Here is a 16,948-nt window from a genome sequence, read left to right on the forward strand (position 1 = left end):
TAGGTTCTAATTTTGTGTAATTAAGTGATTATTGAAATTATTTTTGTTCTTCGACGAATTAAAATAATTTAATAAACACTATTGGTTATCATTGTCAATTTAATGTCAACATTAATAATAATAAAACATGCCAACGGATTTGTGTTACATAAATAAGTAATGTTCGACAAATCGCGTAGTTAACTGTGTCATTTTTTTAATCGTAGGAAAAGGCAGGTGCACCACAGTCTTCGTCAAGTTCAAATTTCGAAAACCTTTTCCATGCTAGAGTGCAAAAAACGCTTTTACGCGCAGATTTCTATTGAGAAAGACCCTTTTCAAGCTAGTGAGATGAAAACACTATTCCTAACTAATCGACACGAATTGCAATTGTCGATGACGTGTGTTGCAATCTGGCGTAGGTAACCGGCCGCAGAATCGTCGATATATGACACCCTTCGGCCAAAATTCTTCCGTCATGAAGGTAGACAGATGTTCGGTCGGTACTCTCACCACAAACGAATTAAAACTCACGTTGTGGCGGGAGTCCAACCGCTCGACCCTCAGAGAGTATTTGGCTTTGTGTCTGATGTACTCCACTATCTCCTCAGACTTCGTGGTATCGTGACGGTTACCGCAGCCGAATAAAACATATACAGCCGAATAACACAAAAGAAAACAGTTAATATGAAACCGATTACAGCGTAAAGTCAAAGTCAAAGTATCATGTATTATTTATTCCATAGGTAAAATAAATTACGACTTGAAGTCGTTACATTTAAGCTACTGCTCGTTATCTACGCTGACTTCCCTGAGAAGATCGAGCAAGACACTTTAGGGCTTGCTCTGTTCAAATAAACTTAAATGCTATGGAATACACTTTGAATCAAATTAGTGTTGAATGTAGAGCCATGTCGTCTTTCCATACGTCTTTATCTAACACGTAGGGTCGTATTCTAGAACTCTAACCAATGTTCAAGTCTGGATTGCACTGGAAACACAAGCACTGGAAATACGACCCTAATGGAAAGGACTTGAGTATGATTTCGAGTGCTTTAAACCATACTCAAATCTTGACTTGAGCATTGAGTAGAGTTCTAGAATACGACCCGTAGTCGTCAATTTAGTAATATGACTTTCCAATCAAAATATTTTTTAATACAGTTTTTAAACTTAGGAAATGATAATCTTAATAATTAATTATATGCTCCGGAATCTTAGGGTCGTATTCCGGAACTGTACTCAATGCTCAAGTCAGGATTTGAGCAGACTAGGGTATGATTTCAAGCACTGGAAACACGACCCTAATGGCAAGGATTTGAATATGATTTCTAGTGCTTTGAATCATACTCAAGTCCTGACTAGAGCATTGAGTAGAGTTCTAGAATACGACCCTTAAAATCCTAAGTCAGTTAAGCGACTCAAAAACGCGACTCACAATTCAAAAGATTACGTCTCTTTTCTACTAACTACATACTCCTCTGGCCTCACCTTAAAAGAGACCTGTGCCCAACAGTGAGAAGTAAATAGGTTCATGATGAAACAGTTTATAATAAAAAAAGTCAAACAAATTTTATTTGGCCTGTAACTGCGACCCAATTTCGAGGCTTCAACCTTGACCTTCGAAGCCTTTCTTTATCCCTAAATCTTTCGAAGGACGAGTCCTTGTACCAAATACAGAGTGTGTACCGGAATAAGTGAAATAAAACTAGAGATTTTATTTAAATGTTGAATAGAAAAGTGAGTACGATAAGGGCAAAGATGTGTTATAGGATGTGGAAAGCTGTTGTCTCTGCCTACCCCGACGAGAAAAGGACGTAAAGTCCAAAAGTAAAATATGTAAATAGAACACATTTTTGTATAAATACGTGTTATAATTATTAATATAAAGATCGAACATTCAGAAAAAATCCCTCGATCCGGCCGGATTCGAGCCGACGTCTTCTAGCATACCGTGCCAAACGCTATACCAACTAAGCCACGGAACGATACAGCGGACCTCACGAGTTTTTCTATATGCTTGTTGTCGTATCTTTGCATTTAGTGTTTCAACGACTTTTTAGCCGTAGCGCCATCTATGTGAAATCTATGAAAGTATTTCGTCACCCAGTTAGATACCTTTACAGCTACCATCCCAGGCAGAGATGTCGCTATTAGCTGAATTTAAATTATTACGTGTTATTAAATTTAAATACGTGTTTTCAATTGTTTTTTGCAGTGGTGGGCGTTGAAAATTTAGTATCTTGCCTAAGTAGGCGGTGTGGCAAAAAGTTTGTCTGCGTCATTATTATTATTATTATCTCTCAGGGTCGTATTCCAGAACTGTACTCAATGCTCAAGTCAGGATTTGAGCAGACTTGAGTATGATTTCAAGCACTGGAAATACGACCCAAATGGCAAGGAGTTGAGTATGATTTTCAGTGCTCACTGCAATACTCAAGTCCTGACTTGATTATTGAGTAGAGTTCTAGAATACGACCCTTAGAGATAATAATAATAATAATGACGCAGACACTAAACATAGCCTCGCACTAGGGAAACCCTGTGTCGCGGGTGCACACACAAACACGATCACAAATTACACCGAAACTCACGAGAGAAATAAATGTAGGCCATACAAATATTTCTCCCAGATTGGGAATCAAACCTGGGACCTCTGCGTGGCAGTCCGGCATGCTAACCGTTCGGCCACGGAGGCAGTTAAATAAGTTGACAAATCTCGTGTGCCTGGAATTACACCAGCACCCTTACCTTTTGAAACCGAAACACGGTTATTCTCACATTACTGCTTGGCGGTAGAAATAGGTAAGGCAATATTTTCCAGAACGAACTTCACAAGATGTTCTATTGCTACAGTATCTTTATTAGATTGCTATATATTTCAATGTATATGTTTTTTTGGTAAAGAAAAACCTGTACCTACGTCAAAGAAGGTTCACAACTCTCGGAAAACGCTTACAGTCCCCCACCCACATTAGTCCAGCGTGGCGGACTATAGCCGAAAATCGAAAGATACTTCGATAGTCCTAGCAAACGTTGCGATTACGACAAACATGTGTTTTATGAGTGATAGAATCTAGCAGCTGCTCTTTATAAATTCTGTTTCGTCTGTGTCGGAAGTAGTGTCACCTTGCCTATTTCTGCCGCCAAGTAGTAATGTAAATATTACTGCGTTCCGGTTTTGAAGGATAAGGGTGCCGGTGAAATTACAGGCATATAAGACTTGTCGACGTCTCAGGGTGACAAGCGCAATGGCAGTGTCCCTCAGATCTTTTCGATTTAAAGCTCTTAATGGCACTACAATTGTTATAGACAGGCGTGTCGCTTAGCAGCTGGTTCACGACTTCTTGATCCCGTCACTTGGTAACATAAAAAAATAAAAGAAATGTAACACAGGAACATGGGACTTGTCAACTTGTGTCTCAGTGTGACGGGCGTGTGGAAGATCTAAGGGTCCTTAGATCTTTGCGATTTAATGCTTTCAGTGGCACTGCAACTGTCATGGACAGGCGTGCCTGATGGTAAGTCCGTCAGGCACAGGACTTGACCCGTCACTTATTATTATTATTTGCAGGAGAGAGTTTTCTGCTTAAATTAAAATTTTTCCCGTACTGATACGGTTTATTTCGCTGGGTCGAGAGACACTGGCTTTGTTTCAGAATTTATTATTACAAATGAATTTGAAACATGTATACCGTATATTATACATGTTCTATTTAGTGCAGTTGATATATAAAAAAACAATCATTGGTATATCGACTCATCCGAAGAACAGAGTCCGATATGATTATATAGCGAAAAGAGAATAAGTACGTTACGAGTACAATTTCGTTATTCAAACTAGGTCCTATGTAAAGGTATTTTGAGAATTTATATGTCTTACTCCGTTTCGGAAATATAAAATGGAACAAAGGTCGATCTGACATCCACAGCGAAGAAGAACGAACGAAATGTACATGTCCTGAGAAAATGTAGTCTTGCACATAGATCTTTGTTCTACGGATGTGTCGATATGTAAGGTATCCATTGAATACAGCGGTTTTCTTGTAAAAATTTCGAGGTAAAAACTTTTGACTATTGTGAAAATTTTTAGGAACCGTGTTTTCACACCATGTGGTAAACAGTGAATATCTTCGGTTGTACTGTATATTTTTTCCAAAGTGCCATTTGAGGTTGTATCGACTTTTAAATAGGAGTGCTATGAGCATTCATTTGGTTCACATCATTGACTTACAAATAAATGGACGACGGGTCTAATACAAAAACCACGAAAAAAATGTCCTAAGTCAACCTATTTAAACGTAGTGACATGTCAAGGAATATGAAAAAGCTAAAACGTTGAAACTGTACTGTCTAATTTTGCTTGCTTCGCTGTCATTCGAACAAACGAAGACTAGAGCGTGAATGATGCTCTGTATACGATTTTAACGCCCTATAAGTTCGGACACTTTTTAGCGCGGACCCGACGTCCATATAATTGTAAGTCAATGAGTATGTATTACATTTTTGACGTATGATTTATTATACAGGTATGATTTGTTCATCATTTACAATATTTGTTTTAAATATTATCATAGACAGATACAACCTAAACGATCGAGTATCCCTTTTGTTACTACCATGAAATGTCGTCCTAGTAGTGGTTTTTTATTATACTTTTCAAACTTAGTAAATGGCAAATTTTGATCATCATCCTGAATCTTATTATAGACAGGTTCTCTTTTAAATATACTTTACTACAAGATACTTTTTGTAACACAATAAGTATATACTCAAATTTAGATCAATTTAAAAACCCTTATAAATCATCATATAAAAAAAACGTAAAATAGCGAAAGCTACGAGCTACATACATCCCCTTTCATTGGTTGCAACAAAAGACTGAAAACTGCTTGAAAAGCTTCAAAAATATACAAAAGGTCAGGACAGCTTTGATATGTGTGACAGGGATAGATATATACGAGTTGTAACGGGAGAGACAGAGATGGGCAGCTGAAAATCAATTTATTAGGCAGTGACGTCACGAGTCACGCATGCGTTGTGACGACTTTCCCGGGTAAGGGTTACCGGTGGAGGAAAAGATTCCCAATTTTAAGGTGCACACTTTCATAAAAAAAAATGGTTTTCTTTTTTAACCGACTTCAAAAAGGAGGTGGTTCTCAATTCGTTTGTGTGAAGATTCTTTTTTCCCATGTGATCCCATTCAACTTTGAAGAAAACATTCAACCTCTAAGGGTAGTAAGTTATATATTATTTTTTGGATTTCTTCCACTTTCTTTAACCAATTTCAATAAAACTTGGCAAATAGAAGTTTCCATCAATTTTTGAAGTGAAAAAGCGAAGTTAGGTTCTTGAAAATTTAATAAAATTCAAATGACAAAATATGAATTCTTACTCGTTGTAAATAATGAGACAGAAATTTTGATTTATTGTTTTTTTTTGTTCTAAGGAATATATTCGTCTATAATTCGGGGTCACTCAGAATTTCTGTGACAAGCAAACAGCATACAGTTTAAATGTACTACGAAAAAACAATAAAGTTTTTTCCAAGTAAACAAAAACTAGAACAAGAAAGCATTTATATAATATTGTAATAAGTAACTGACCTCGAAAGTTTGTGAAATTATATCTATTTGCCAAGTTTTGTTGAAATCCAGTAAACTGGATTCATCCCCTAATTTGCTACCCTTTGAGGTGGAATATTTTCTGCAAATTAGAATGAGACCTTTACCGAAGTATCCTCTTTCCAATAAAGAATCATGGAAATCACTTCACAAATGTCGTAACATACACACGAAACAACTCGAATTGAGAACCTCCTCCTTTTTTGAAGTCGGTTAAAAATGATTTCTCATTTTCTGTAATCTAAACATTTTGTATTCGTATCGAATCATTTTATAAACGAATAATATTAATTTAAAAGATCGAAAAGAAAAAGAAAGCATTACGAAATTACACCTCGATAACAAAAAATGCGATCAATCAAAACACAATCCCTGATATAACATTAATGCCGAGTTCTGATGTTGCTTCTGGCAACCCAGACCATCTGGGCGGTCTCCCGAAATAGAGCGTGTGGGGGGGCGTCTCTCAGTTCCCGCGGCGCCGCCGCCGCGCCAACACGCAGCATGGCGTCCGTCGCCGCGTGGCTGCCCTTTGCCCGCGCCGCCGCCATCGGCTGGGTACCGATCGCTACTCACCCGCTACCACCCCCACCAGTCCCAAAAGACCGCCGTCGAGCAGAAGACGAGAAACTTCTCATAAACGTATCAGGCCGTCGCTTCGAGACCTGGCGAAACACACTCGAGAAATACCCCGACTCCCTCCTCGGATCAACCGAACGAGAGTTCTTCTACGATGAGGACAGTCATGAGTACTTCTTCGACCGGGATCCAGACATTTTCAGACACATACTCAATTACTACAGAACTGGCAAGCTTCATTACCCAAAACACGAATGCTTGACGGGTTACGATGAGGAGCTTGCGTTCTTTGGTATTCTACCTGACGTTATCGGGGACTGTTGTTATGAGGACTATAGGGATAGAAAGCGGGAGAATGCGGAAAGGCTTATGGACGATAAGCTTAGTGAAGCTGGGGACCAGAGTCTGCCCCAGCTAACGGACTTGAGGCAGAAGATGTGGAGGGCGTTCGAGAACCCTCACACTTCTACTGCTGCGTTAGTATTCTACTATGTAACTGGATTTTTCATCGCAGTTTCTGTGATGGCTAATGTGGTTGAGACAGTCCCATGTGGACATCGTCCCGGGCGAGCTGGTACGCTGCCCTGCGGAGAGAGATACAAGATAGTTTTCTTTTGTCTGGACACAGCTTGCGTGATGATTTTCACGGCAGAGTACTTGCTTCGGCTTTTTGCTGCTCCGGATCGTTGCAAATTCGTGCGGTCAGTCATGTCGATCATTGACGTGGTGGCTATCTTGCCATACTACATTGGTCTGGGGATCACAGACAACGATGATGTGTCAGGCGCGTTCGTCACTCTTCGAGTGTTCAGGGTGTTCCGAATCTTTAAATTTTCGCGGCACTCGCAAGGGTTGCGAATTCTCGGATATACCCTAAAGTCTTGTGCGAGCGAGCTTGGATTTCTGGTCTTCTCACTGGCCATGGCGATCATCATTTTTGCTACTGTCATGTTCTACGCCGAGAAGAACGAGCAAGATACTAACTTCACATCCATTCCTGCTGCCTTCTGGTACACCATTGTCACCATGACCACATTGGGGTGAGTGGTAGTTTATTTAAAGATTACTATTTGTAAATATTAAATATCATAACAGGCGAATATTTCTCATAGTTGGTATAATTGTTGAGTCTAAACAGGTGTACAGTTGACAGTATGCGTGTGAAATTCTATCGATTGAGTTTTATTTTGTGGTGAGAACTTTATGTCCTTCATAGCGTGTCAATAAAGAGCGTTGCTACAAGCTTGACGGAGTTTTGTAAAATTGTAATGTATTGGTAGTTCGAGAAGAGAAAAATCCATAAAACCCAGCGCGGGACAACTGAACTGACACCTGTCGCCGCCATTAAAAATTAACGCGGGAAAATAACTGTCATAGCGGTGCAGATTTCCCTCCATAAAAGGTTTCGTGATTTTAACCTTTGAAATATTAATGTGGGTACACGGTTTTAATTTAATTTTCATTTGTGTAGCCATTGAGAGCGCCATTTTGACAAAATGACCGTTGGTTTCCGAGTGGAAATTGACGTGGCTATCGGTGTTGCGTTTTTTATAAAGGAAACTTTTGTTTGTGATCATGCGATAAAGCTGGACTATTTCCAGTTTTGTGATGATTGCGTTTTAGATACGTGAATACCGATTACGCTTGTAATAATAATATTAGTTTTGAAATCAGTGATAAAGTGTTTTTCGGGGTGTAATTGACATTATTTTTAAAAAGATTAGCTTCGCTATCTGCAAAAGGGTGCACTACTTCTGAGTAACATATACACTTCATTTGACGTTTGTCATAGGGATGAGGTAAAGTCGGTAGGTTTTTAGTGTATTTGATTAGTTTTTATTTTTTTGACGTATTGTGTGAACTGTTTTTTATATTATTGAAGGCTCAAAACACAACTATAATTCAAATGCAATTTCAATTTATATTTTAGTATATTTCTAAAAACATTTGTCATTTCATTTGTAGGTTTCAGAAAAGTAATAACACTGACATGTCAATTCATTGTCTATGATTACAATTCATGCTTTGTCAAAGTCAAAGTCAATTAATCATTTATTCCATAGGTAAAACTTGAAAAAGTAATTTTTTAAGGTACTGCTTATTAACTACTCTGACCTTCCTAAGAAGAACGAGCAAGAAACTCTAGGGATTGCTCTTTTCAAATAAACTTAAATGCTATGGAATATACTTTGAATCATAATTGTGTGGAATCTAGACTCATGTTCTCTCTCCATAAATCTTTATCTAACACGTAGTCTACAATTTTGTAATGTGACTTTTCAATTAAAATAGTTTTAATGTAAGTTTTAAACTTAGGAATAGGTAATCTTATTGTAAAAACGTGTACAGTGCCAAATGAAAGAATCGTTTACTTTAGTTAGAGAAAATCGTGGTACCCTGCGTTTGGACTTACTTCTTTACGAATTTTTCCATTACATTATCGAAAATTTTTTATCGATATATCTTATCTCTAGCAAATGCAGTGTAGTGATCTTGCATGTTGTCGTAAAAAATTAATGTATTTTTGAAAAAAAAAAAAGATCTCTCATCTCTCGCAAATTAACATTGATTTCTTATTTTAATTTAATGTATTTCCTACCCTATTCATTCAAAAGCGAGGCTTTTAAAAATAGTTTACAAAATACGTAAATTAGTGCACGTTGTTAAGAGGTTATATTATGTAGATTTTTTATGAACTGCCACAAGGATCATCCTAGATTATTTTTAGTATATTTAATGAAATTTTACATGGTTTTAGGACAAGAAATTAACTGTATTTTTATCTCAACTGACCTTACAAACATCTGTGGCCGTACCATGGCAGTACATCACATGCAATGTGTTATAAGCCTCCCCGTGACATATTTATTTCAGTTGGTAAAGCTATGTTGCTATTATTAAAATTTATTTATTTTTATTGCGAATTTGCGAATTCTGATTTGGTAAAATACCGCGCTAGAGTCATTCGTTCTTTTATTTTATTTAGTAATGAACTACTGTTACACATTTTGAAGAACAAGGACAACGATATGAAATGGTGTTTATATATATAGCTATCTTTGTCGTTTAATTATCGCCGCGAAAAGGACGTGAAGTCGTTATCCGATACCTCAACTGCATGAAGTTGATAACGTCTTCACGCATTAACTGCATGCAGTCGAAACCGACTTCATGCAGCCGAGATCGACTGCATGCAGTTAATGAGCGAAGCAAATCTGTTAGCAGCCTAAGACTTGATTTGACGATAAACTGAACTCTATTGTTTACTAGTAAATTTTCAAGGCCACATATCGACCCTAAAATCTTAATTAACCCTTCCCAACGCTGTAACTTAACTTACTAACCTAACAGTCCCCAAAGTTAGGTTAAAAAGCGCCAAACTTACCTGAGCTTAATGGAGGCTATAATTGATTACGTCACTCTCTCTGAAAGCTTTCATGTGTGCTTCTTGCTGTTTTGACAGGTTTTGTGGTGATTTCTATAGAGTTAATGTGCGTAGAGCTTTTGAATTTTCCCATTAATAAAAACAATTTTTAGGCCGACTGAGGTAGGTAGACTGAAAAGAGATAGACGCCTTCGAAAAGCGCTGTTGGAGGGCTAATAAATCTATCCTACAACAACTTAGATAAAGACCAGACTCTCAACAATATGGTACCAGAGCATCACGGAGCTCCGGTTTTGAAGAGTAAGAGCGTTTGTGCACTGCATCCGATCTATTCTCGATTTCCGTCCGAAACAATTACTGTCAAATAAGTAATATTCGACAAAATTAAAAGACAAGTATCCAGTATGAAGCTTCATTCGCATCACGCGTCTTTTTATTTGGTCAAGTATTGCTTAATTGGCAGTAATTGTTTCGGACGGATGTGTGACGGAGAAATCCGAGAAATGACGGACCGAAGTAGTTGTAGTACTATTTTAGAGATTAGAATTAGTCCTAATCCCTTCTTATGAAGTTCGAACTAAATCCGAATTCCGTCTTCCGAAGTCGAGAATACCTTGAATTCGGAGCATTATTTTCGCGGATCGAAGTTACCGATACGAGTCCGAACGCGGAGGTGACGGCTGCGCGGAGGGATGAAGAGAAACAGCAAGTATCGATAAATATATACAATGAAATTAAAAGTGGAAATTCAGTAATAAGTAAATTTCTTGCTGTTTTAATTAATTTGATCGTAATTATTCTAAATGAAAAATGAAAATGCTTTATTTGCAAGCAAACACGGTATTGGTGATGGTAAAAGTGTATAATACTTGGTCTCTTAAAATGACATGACATGCAAAATTTTACAATATTATGTCATAGCAGTCGTTTTAATAAACACATACAATATTAATCTATTATCTAGCTTTATTATTTATTATTTATGTCAATTTTTGTCATTATATGTATATGTAAATTATGACATAAAGTTTAATTCACAATATTTAATGTAGTCTGAGTTAAATAAATTTATAAATGAGAAATACATCTAGTCTGTAAAAACAATAATCTAATAGTATTTAATACATATAATTTTTAAATTCTCTTTGAGGCATTTGGTTTACATAGTCAGATATAAAATTAAACAATTTTATAGACATCTTATAACTATTTCTCATTATAAAATGTTTCCCTAAAAAGCCAGGACGACAGGAGAAGGTGTACCCAAAACTTTTTATTTCTCCTGCGTCTTCGTATGTACTAACAATGCTAAAAGTGGACGAAGATTAAAAGGACAAACAGTTAGTAGTATTCTCTAGGTGTACAAGTGATATTTGTACTTTCCCAGACTCATATCCAAGCGCACACGCGATATCCGAAGTAGGTCCGAATTTTCTCGGATTCGGAACGGATATAAATAGGACGCGGTGTGCCATCGCTCTAAGTGATAATGAAATTACTTGGGACTTGCCAAGTTTATGTCTCAGGGGCTACCCTCGGACGGTTCTGGGGGTCTACTCTCGATCTCCGTCCAACATCCGTCCGAAACAATTACTGCCAAATAAGCAATACTTGACCAAATGAAAAGACGCGCAATGCGAATGAAGCTTCATACTGGATACTTGTCTTTTAATTTTGACAAATATTACTTATTTGACAGTAATTGTTTCGGACGGATGTCGGATGGAGATCGAGAGTAGCCCCCATGGTTAGGCGCGTCACTAACCACCAGTCACGTGACTTGTTAGTACAGTCACAAATATCATAAATAAACCTAACGATTTTCGGTTGCTTCAATCATAATTCCTGCTGCCGATTTCGACAGGTCAAAGTTGAGAAATGTGAGTGAAGGTGTGTTTTTTATGATACCTGGTGGTAAGCGCCTGTGCATAACAGTTGCAGTGCCACTCAGAGATTTAAACCACAATAATCTGAGGGGTACTGCCACTGCGCCCGTCCAACCGAGACGATGACAAGTCCCATGTGCCTGTAATTTCACCAGCACCCTTTCAAACCAGTAAGCAGTAACTTCCCTGAACGAACTCTTTTACAAGGAGATCGACTGCTGCTGAATCTAAGGGCATTAAAGCGCTTATAATCCACGTAAAAACCTGGAAAACTTTATCAAGGTCGTTTTCACAGGGACCCGTAAAAAGTAGTCACACAATCGTTGATCAGCACGTAATGAAAATAAATTTTATAATCAGATCCATTCCAAGATAAAATTCACGCACAAGTAGAGCTTTACATATATTTTATTTCATAAATTGTAAAAAGAACTGGGTCAAAGCTTAATGCGAACACCGAAAATGGCATCGATTCGTGTTCTCATCGTGTCACATTCGCCGCTCGAGTAAAATATCGCATATAAAATCACAGCGCACACATTTTCCCTGACAGAATAATGAGAGCACGTTATTGCGTTCACTTGACAAAAATTTCAAATGCTTTATGCTGTTTTTGAATAAGCTAAATTGACTTGTTTACATATTTACTATGCTCTATAAAAAGTTGCTTTAGATCAACATCGTATAGGTTGCTCCAATCCAAAAGTAAGTTACAATGGCGGGCTTTTGAAGTTACTAGTACAGTTTTTACAAATATTAATTTTATTTTAACCTTAGAATAATAACGCATGGAAACCTAGTCCGCACACGCTAAGTGAGGCAAATTGAAGCGCGCCCAATGGGCCTACACGAGCGGGCGGGCCTTCAGTGCTCAAGGTCAACTTGCACCGCGAACAGATCAAGAATTTTAGCTAAAAATGACGAAATGTGCGGTAAATGAGTGTAAAAACACGCCAGACAAACATAAAATAAATACTAACATCACATTCCACAAGGAAGTAACGCGTTTCAACTTGTATTTTTATATAAATATTCACTAAAACCGAAAATTAACCTACTACTAAAACTAGCTTACATGAATTTGATTTTTGCCTCACTTGTGACAGTTCGTTTGATATGAAACTATCATTCTATGCGTTATTATTCTAAGATTTTAACTATGTTATGAAGAAAATACGATGAAAGAAATGGTGATGAAGAAAGTCATAACTTTATTCCTTGTTTGAAACCAAATAACAAAAGAATTTATCCTGAAAATTCCAATAATTACGAATTCAAAGTTTTTGTTCAAAGTGACAATAATGTGATGTAAGTGAAAGTGAAAACATAATGTTGTAGAACCACAATGGAAAATATATTTTCACTTCACTAGCTCGGAAAGGCTTTCTTTTTCATTAGAAAGCTGCGCGCAAAACCCGCAGCTTTTGCACTCTAGCGTGGAAAAGGTTTTTGAAGTTCAAACCTGACGATGGACTGTGGTGTACCTAACTTTTTCCTTCGATAAAAAAAAATCACAATGACACGTTCAACTACGTGATTGGTCGGAAATTATTTATGTAATTTAGATGAGTTGGTTTATTTTATTCTTATTATTGTTGATATTGAATTGACCACGATAACTAAATTTAATAGGTAAACAAAATTTGTTTATTAAATTTATATTTTATATTTATATTGTTTATTATTATATGACGACAGTACCACGAACACCCAGACTTGAGACAACATAGAAAAGTTCGATTTCTACACCGCGAAAACCGGTGTGCAAGCTAATGCTAAAAAAAAAAAAAAAAAAAAAAAAAAAAAATAATGCGCCACGGAGTCATCAAAAGTTTTACATGACTCATGTGAACTCATGTTAAATTTCACGAATCAGTAATGGGACATAGTGAAATCGAGATTAGATGATAAATCGACTGAATTACGCCATGACTTAATCAGTGTTTTAACATGGTCATTCTTCTTATCGATGGCATACGCTATAATGCTTACCATCGTCGTGAAATAGATGCCCAGGGTGCATCAGACGTACAGATACGTCGTGCAGGGAGGCTCCTTTCATGTACCCTACGAAGAAGAGAAGAATATGGTTATAATTGAAATCCACTCTAATAGATCATTAATAGGGTCTGCCCCACTAGTTTAGAAATATGAAAACTGAGTTGACTACCTCAAAAATCCGTGATAATAGGTACACATATATTCTTAATTTGAGTAAGAAACACATTTAGAAAACCCGCAATTTCGTAAGTTTTTTAGATGAATTCATTTTATCATTTTCGTGGTGATTCATCAACTGTATCAGCAGCCATCTTTGGACGCATTTCCGCTGCTACTAATGAGCTTCTGATTAGTCCGTGAAGGTTACGAAAGCCTAGAGTACTTGACACCCAAATTTTATTCCTCACGGCGGGCAACGATGGCGATGGCTTGATAAAAAGATTGCCGTGGCAGAAAACTGATCGTATTAATAATGAGGCAAGCAATTTTACAATATCATTAGACAGCATTAAATTGGTGTTCCAGACAGACACACATATAGATTTAGTAGCAGTGGAGCTTCTTGTCAAAAGTTCCGCCAGGGAAGTACTGCCACCTTACCTAGTTCCGCTTTTGAAGGGTAATGGTGCTCGTGAAATTACAGGCACGCGGAACTTGTTAACTTACGTCACAGGATGATGGACGCATTGGCAGTGCCCGTCAGATCTTTGTGATTTAAAGCTCTGAGTGGCACTGCAACTGTCATGGACAGGCGTGACGCTTACCACTAGGCGTACGGTTACGCTTCTTATTATCTATGGCTTGATTTGAGAACTTCCGCCTCTGTAATGTATCTATATAATAAAGCAATACTTACGCGCGCCACCACGCTACGATGTGTCAATCACTATTGAAAAGACGCGCGTACGGAAAAGTGAAAATATCCACACAAAATTTAAAAAAACTATCAAGTAGCCCCAAAATTGTGTGCATGTGTTTTGCCATACCATAAGCCATGGTTTCCTATGATCCGGTACATGCCCTGGGATCGGAAAATATTTATTTATTTATTAATTTATTGCATTGTGACACCCTGTACGGGCACAGCGAAGTGATGAGAGCACTTACTTATTTTAAAAGTAATAAAATAAAATTGCGATCATATTAAATATATTATTAGAATTATACATGCATAAGATAAACTGAGAAGGATATCGGAAATATCTCAAATGAATTATATAATAGATTATATTTTGTTACTGAAAAATTCTTTAGTATTACTATAACTTTTATTTATGAGGAATTATTTTAAATATTTGGAGAAAAGTTTAAATTCTTGAATCTCTTGTATGTAAATTGGTATGTGATTGTAAATTTTACTTACCATAATTTGCGGTCCTGAACAAACAATTTCAATTTAGAAAATCGTACATGTGGTTGATGTAGGTTTCTGTACTTACGTTTAATTTCAATTTTTAGAATAAATAAATTGGAATGGTTTCTAATACATTTGCACGACTCAAGTGTGTACGTGGGGCGCACTATAAGTTTCCGGAATGAATACGAAAAAAATACTAAAATGGTCAGATATGAATTTATTGTTTCTCAAAATATTCTCCGTTAGCGTTAATGCACTTTTTCATACGAATGAACCAATTTTGAAAACATATATGCCACTCTGAAATATACAATCACAATCTCTGAAATATATTTTTCATACTCTTCGACAGCCTCTTCAGGTGATGAAAATCGATGACCGCGTAACTGGTTCTTCATTTTTGGAAATAAATAAAAGTCATAGGGTGCCAGGTCGGGATTGTACGCGAGACGGCTCAAAGGTCAACGTTGTTCACCTTCAAAAATTCATTTGTCTGTCTGGCCGTGTGAGAGCTGGCATTATCGGGGCGCAAGATGATATGGCGTTTACGGTTATTTTTATGGAGTTTGTCAATAACTTCCGGCAAACAAATGGTCGTGTACCATTCACTATTCATGGTACAACGATTCTCCAAAGCAACAAAAGCCACGTGTCCAGTTTTATTAAAAGAAAGAAGCAATCATCCGCTTAGAGGCACTTTGCACGCGCGCCACTTTAGTTGGTTTCGGCTCGTCTCGAAAGACCCATACACTCGATTGCTGCTTAGTTTTGGGATCGTAACTATAAATCCATGTTTCGTCACCTGTTACTATGTCCCACACCAAATTTGACGCCCTTTCGTTGAATCTGGTAAGCATGGCTTTGCAACAAGTAACGCGATCCGTTTTTTGAGCCTCAGTCAAATTGTGTGGAATCCACCGAGAGCACAGCTTTTTCACACCCAAATGTTTGTATAGTATTGATTGTATTTGACTCATGCCTATGCCTAAAGATGCCCGAATCTCATGGTATGTCATATGCCTTTCCGTTTTGATCATATCGCGCACAGCATCGATGTTTTTGTTGTTCACAGCAGTGGACGGGCGACCATCACGAAATTCGTCACTGAGATTCACTCGACCGCGTTTGAATTCTGCAAACCAGCTATAAATTGTCGTCTTGCATGGTGCTTCATCGCCAAAAGCAGTTTGAATCCGAGCGAAGCTCCGCTGAGCTGTTAAGTTACTCTTAAAGTCGTAGAAAATCATACTACGAATATTTTCGCGACCTAAATCCATGGTGATGTAGACAACCAATTTCTAAAATGACGCCACAACGTAGAAACAAGTGACAGTCAGATGAAACAAATTGTATTCTATAGCCAAAGAGTTCCATTTTCAAATGTTGTAATTACTTTTTAAATATTGTTTATGTAAGTGGCCAGTTCCGGAAACTTATAGTGCGCCCTGTGTATATACCTGTTAAAGTCAATATGCCTAACCTTTTAAAACACACTAATATACCGGCGAGTGTTTTTTAACTGTATCAAGCCATATTTTTCTGTTTAAATAATTTTGTAGCTATCGCTAATAAAGCTAATAAAGATTCCGAATACTCATTTAAACACAGTAAATAAAATGATCCTTCCCGGACATACGACCTGATACCTCGTGTTGTGACGACAGATTATCGTTCCGCAATAAGGAAACTATGATAACCATATCATTTGAGTAATAGCCGTCATTTTCAGGACGAAAGTTTCCATTTTAACGCTATTGCCATATAAAACTATGCTAAGGAAGGGTGGCTACGACGACCATTTGGGTCATGGTGATACAATTCATAATACTAACATGCTAAGACTGTGCCAGATAACAACACTAATTACCTGATCTCAAACTACAAAATTAAAGCACTGAGTGGTACTGCAACTGTTATGGACAGGCGTGTCACTTACTACCAGATGGGCGACTTGTTCGTCTCGTCACTTAGTTTCATGAAAAAAATTGCGTTCAAGGAATAAGTCTGCAGGCTGGCAGACGCCATGGCTTTTCGTCATATAAATGTAGGAGCGAGAAGCTTCGTGGAATATCCATTACATAGGGGTGGAACCCTAGCCTACGTCTAGTTACCTTGATGTTGAAAAGGGGAGAGCGTA

At 37.4% G+C, this 16,948-nt stretch overlaps 1 protein-coding gene across 2 annotated transcripts in view; it reads left to right on the forward strand.

Moving 5' to 3' along the window:
- Nucleotides 1-6,077: 6,077 nt before the first annotated feature.
- LOC113228969 (potassium voltage-gated channel protein Shal) overlaps nucleotides 6,078-16,948 on the forward strand; it is a 230,067-nt gene continuing 219,196 nt past the window's right edge. For both annotated transcript variants that reach the window (XM_026462427.1, XM_026462428.1), the window contains exon 1: nucleotides 6,078-7,222. In XM_026462427.1, the coding sequence (XP_026318212.1) occupies nucleotides 6,108-7,222 (1,115 nt within the window). In that variant the 5' untranslated portion in view covers nucleotides 6,078-6,107. The remainder of the gene's footprint in view (nucleotides 7,223-16,948) is intronic.

Source organism: Hyposmocoma kahamanoa, unplaced genomic scaffold, assembly GCF_003589595.1.
Source record: "Hyposmocoma kahamanoa isolate Upper Pololo Valley unplaced genomic scaffold, ASM358959v1 263, whole genome shotgun sequence".
Lineage (NCBI taxonomy): Eukaryota > Metazoa > Arthropoda > Insecta > Lepidoptera > Cosmopterigidae > Hyposmocoma > Hyposmocoma kahamanoa.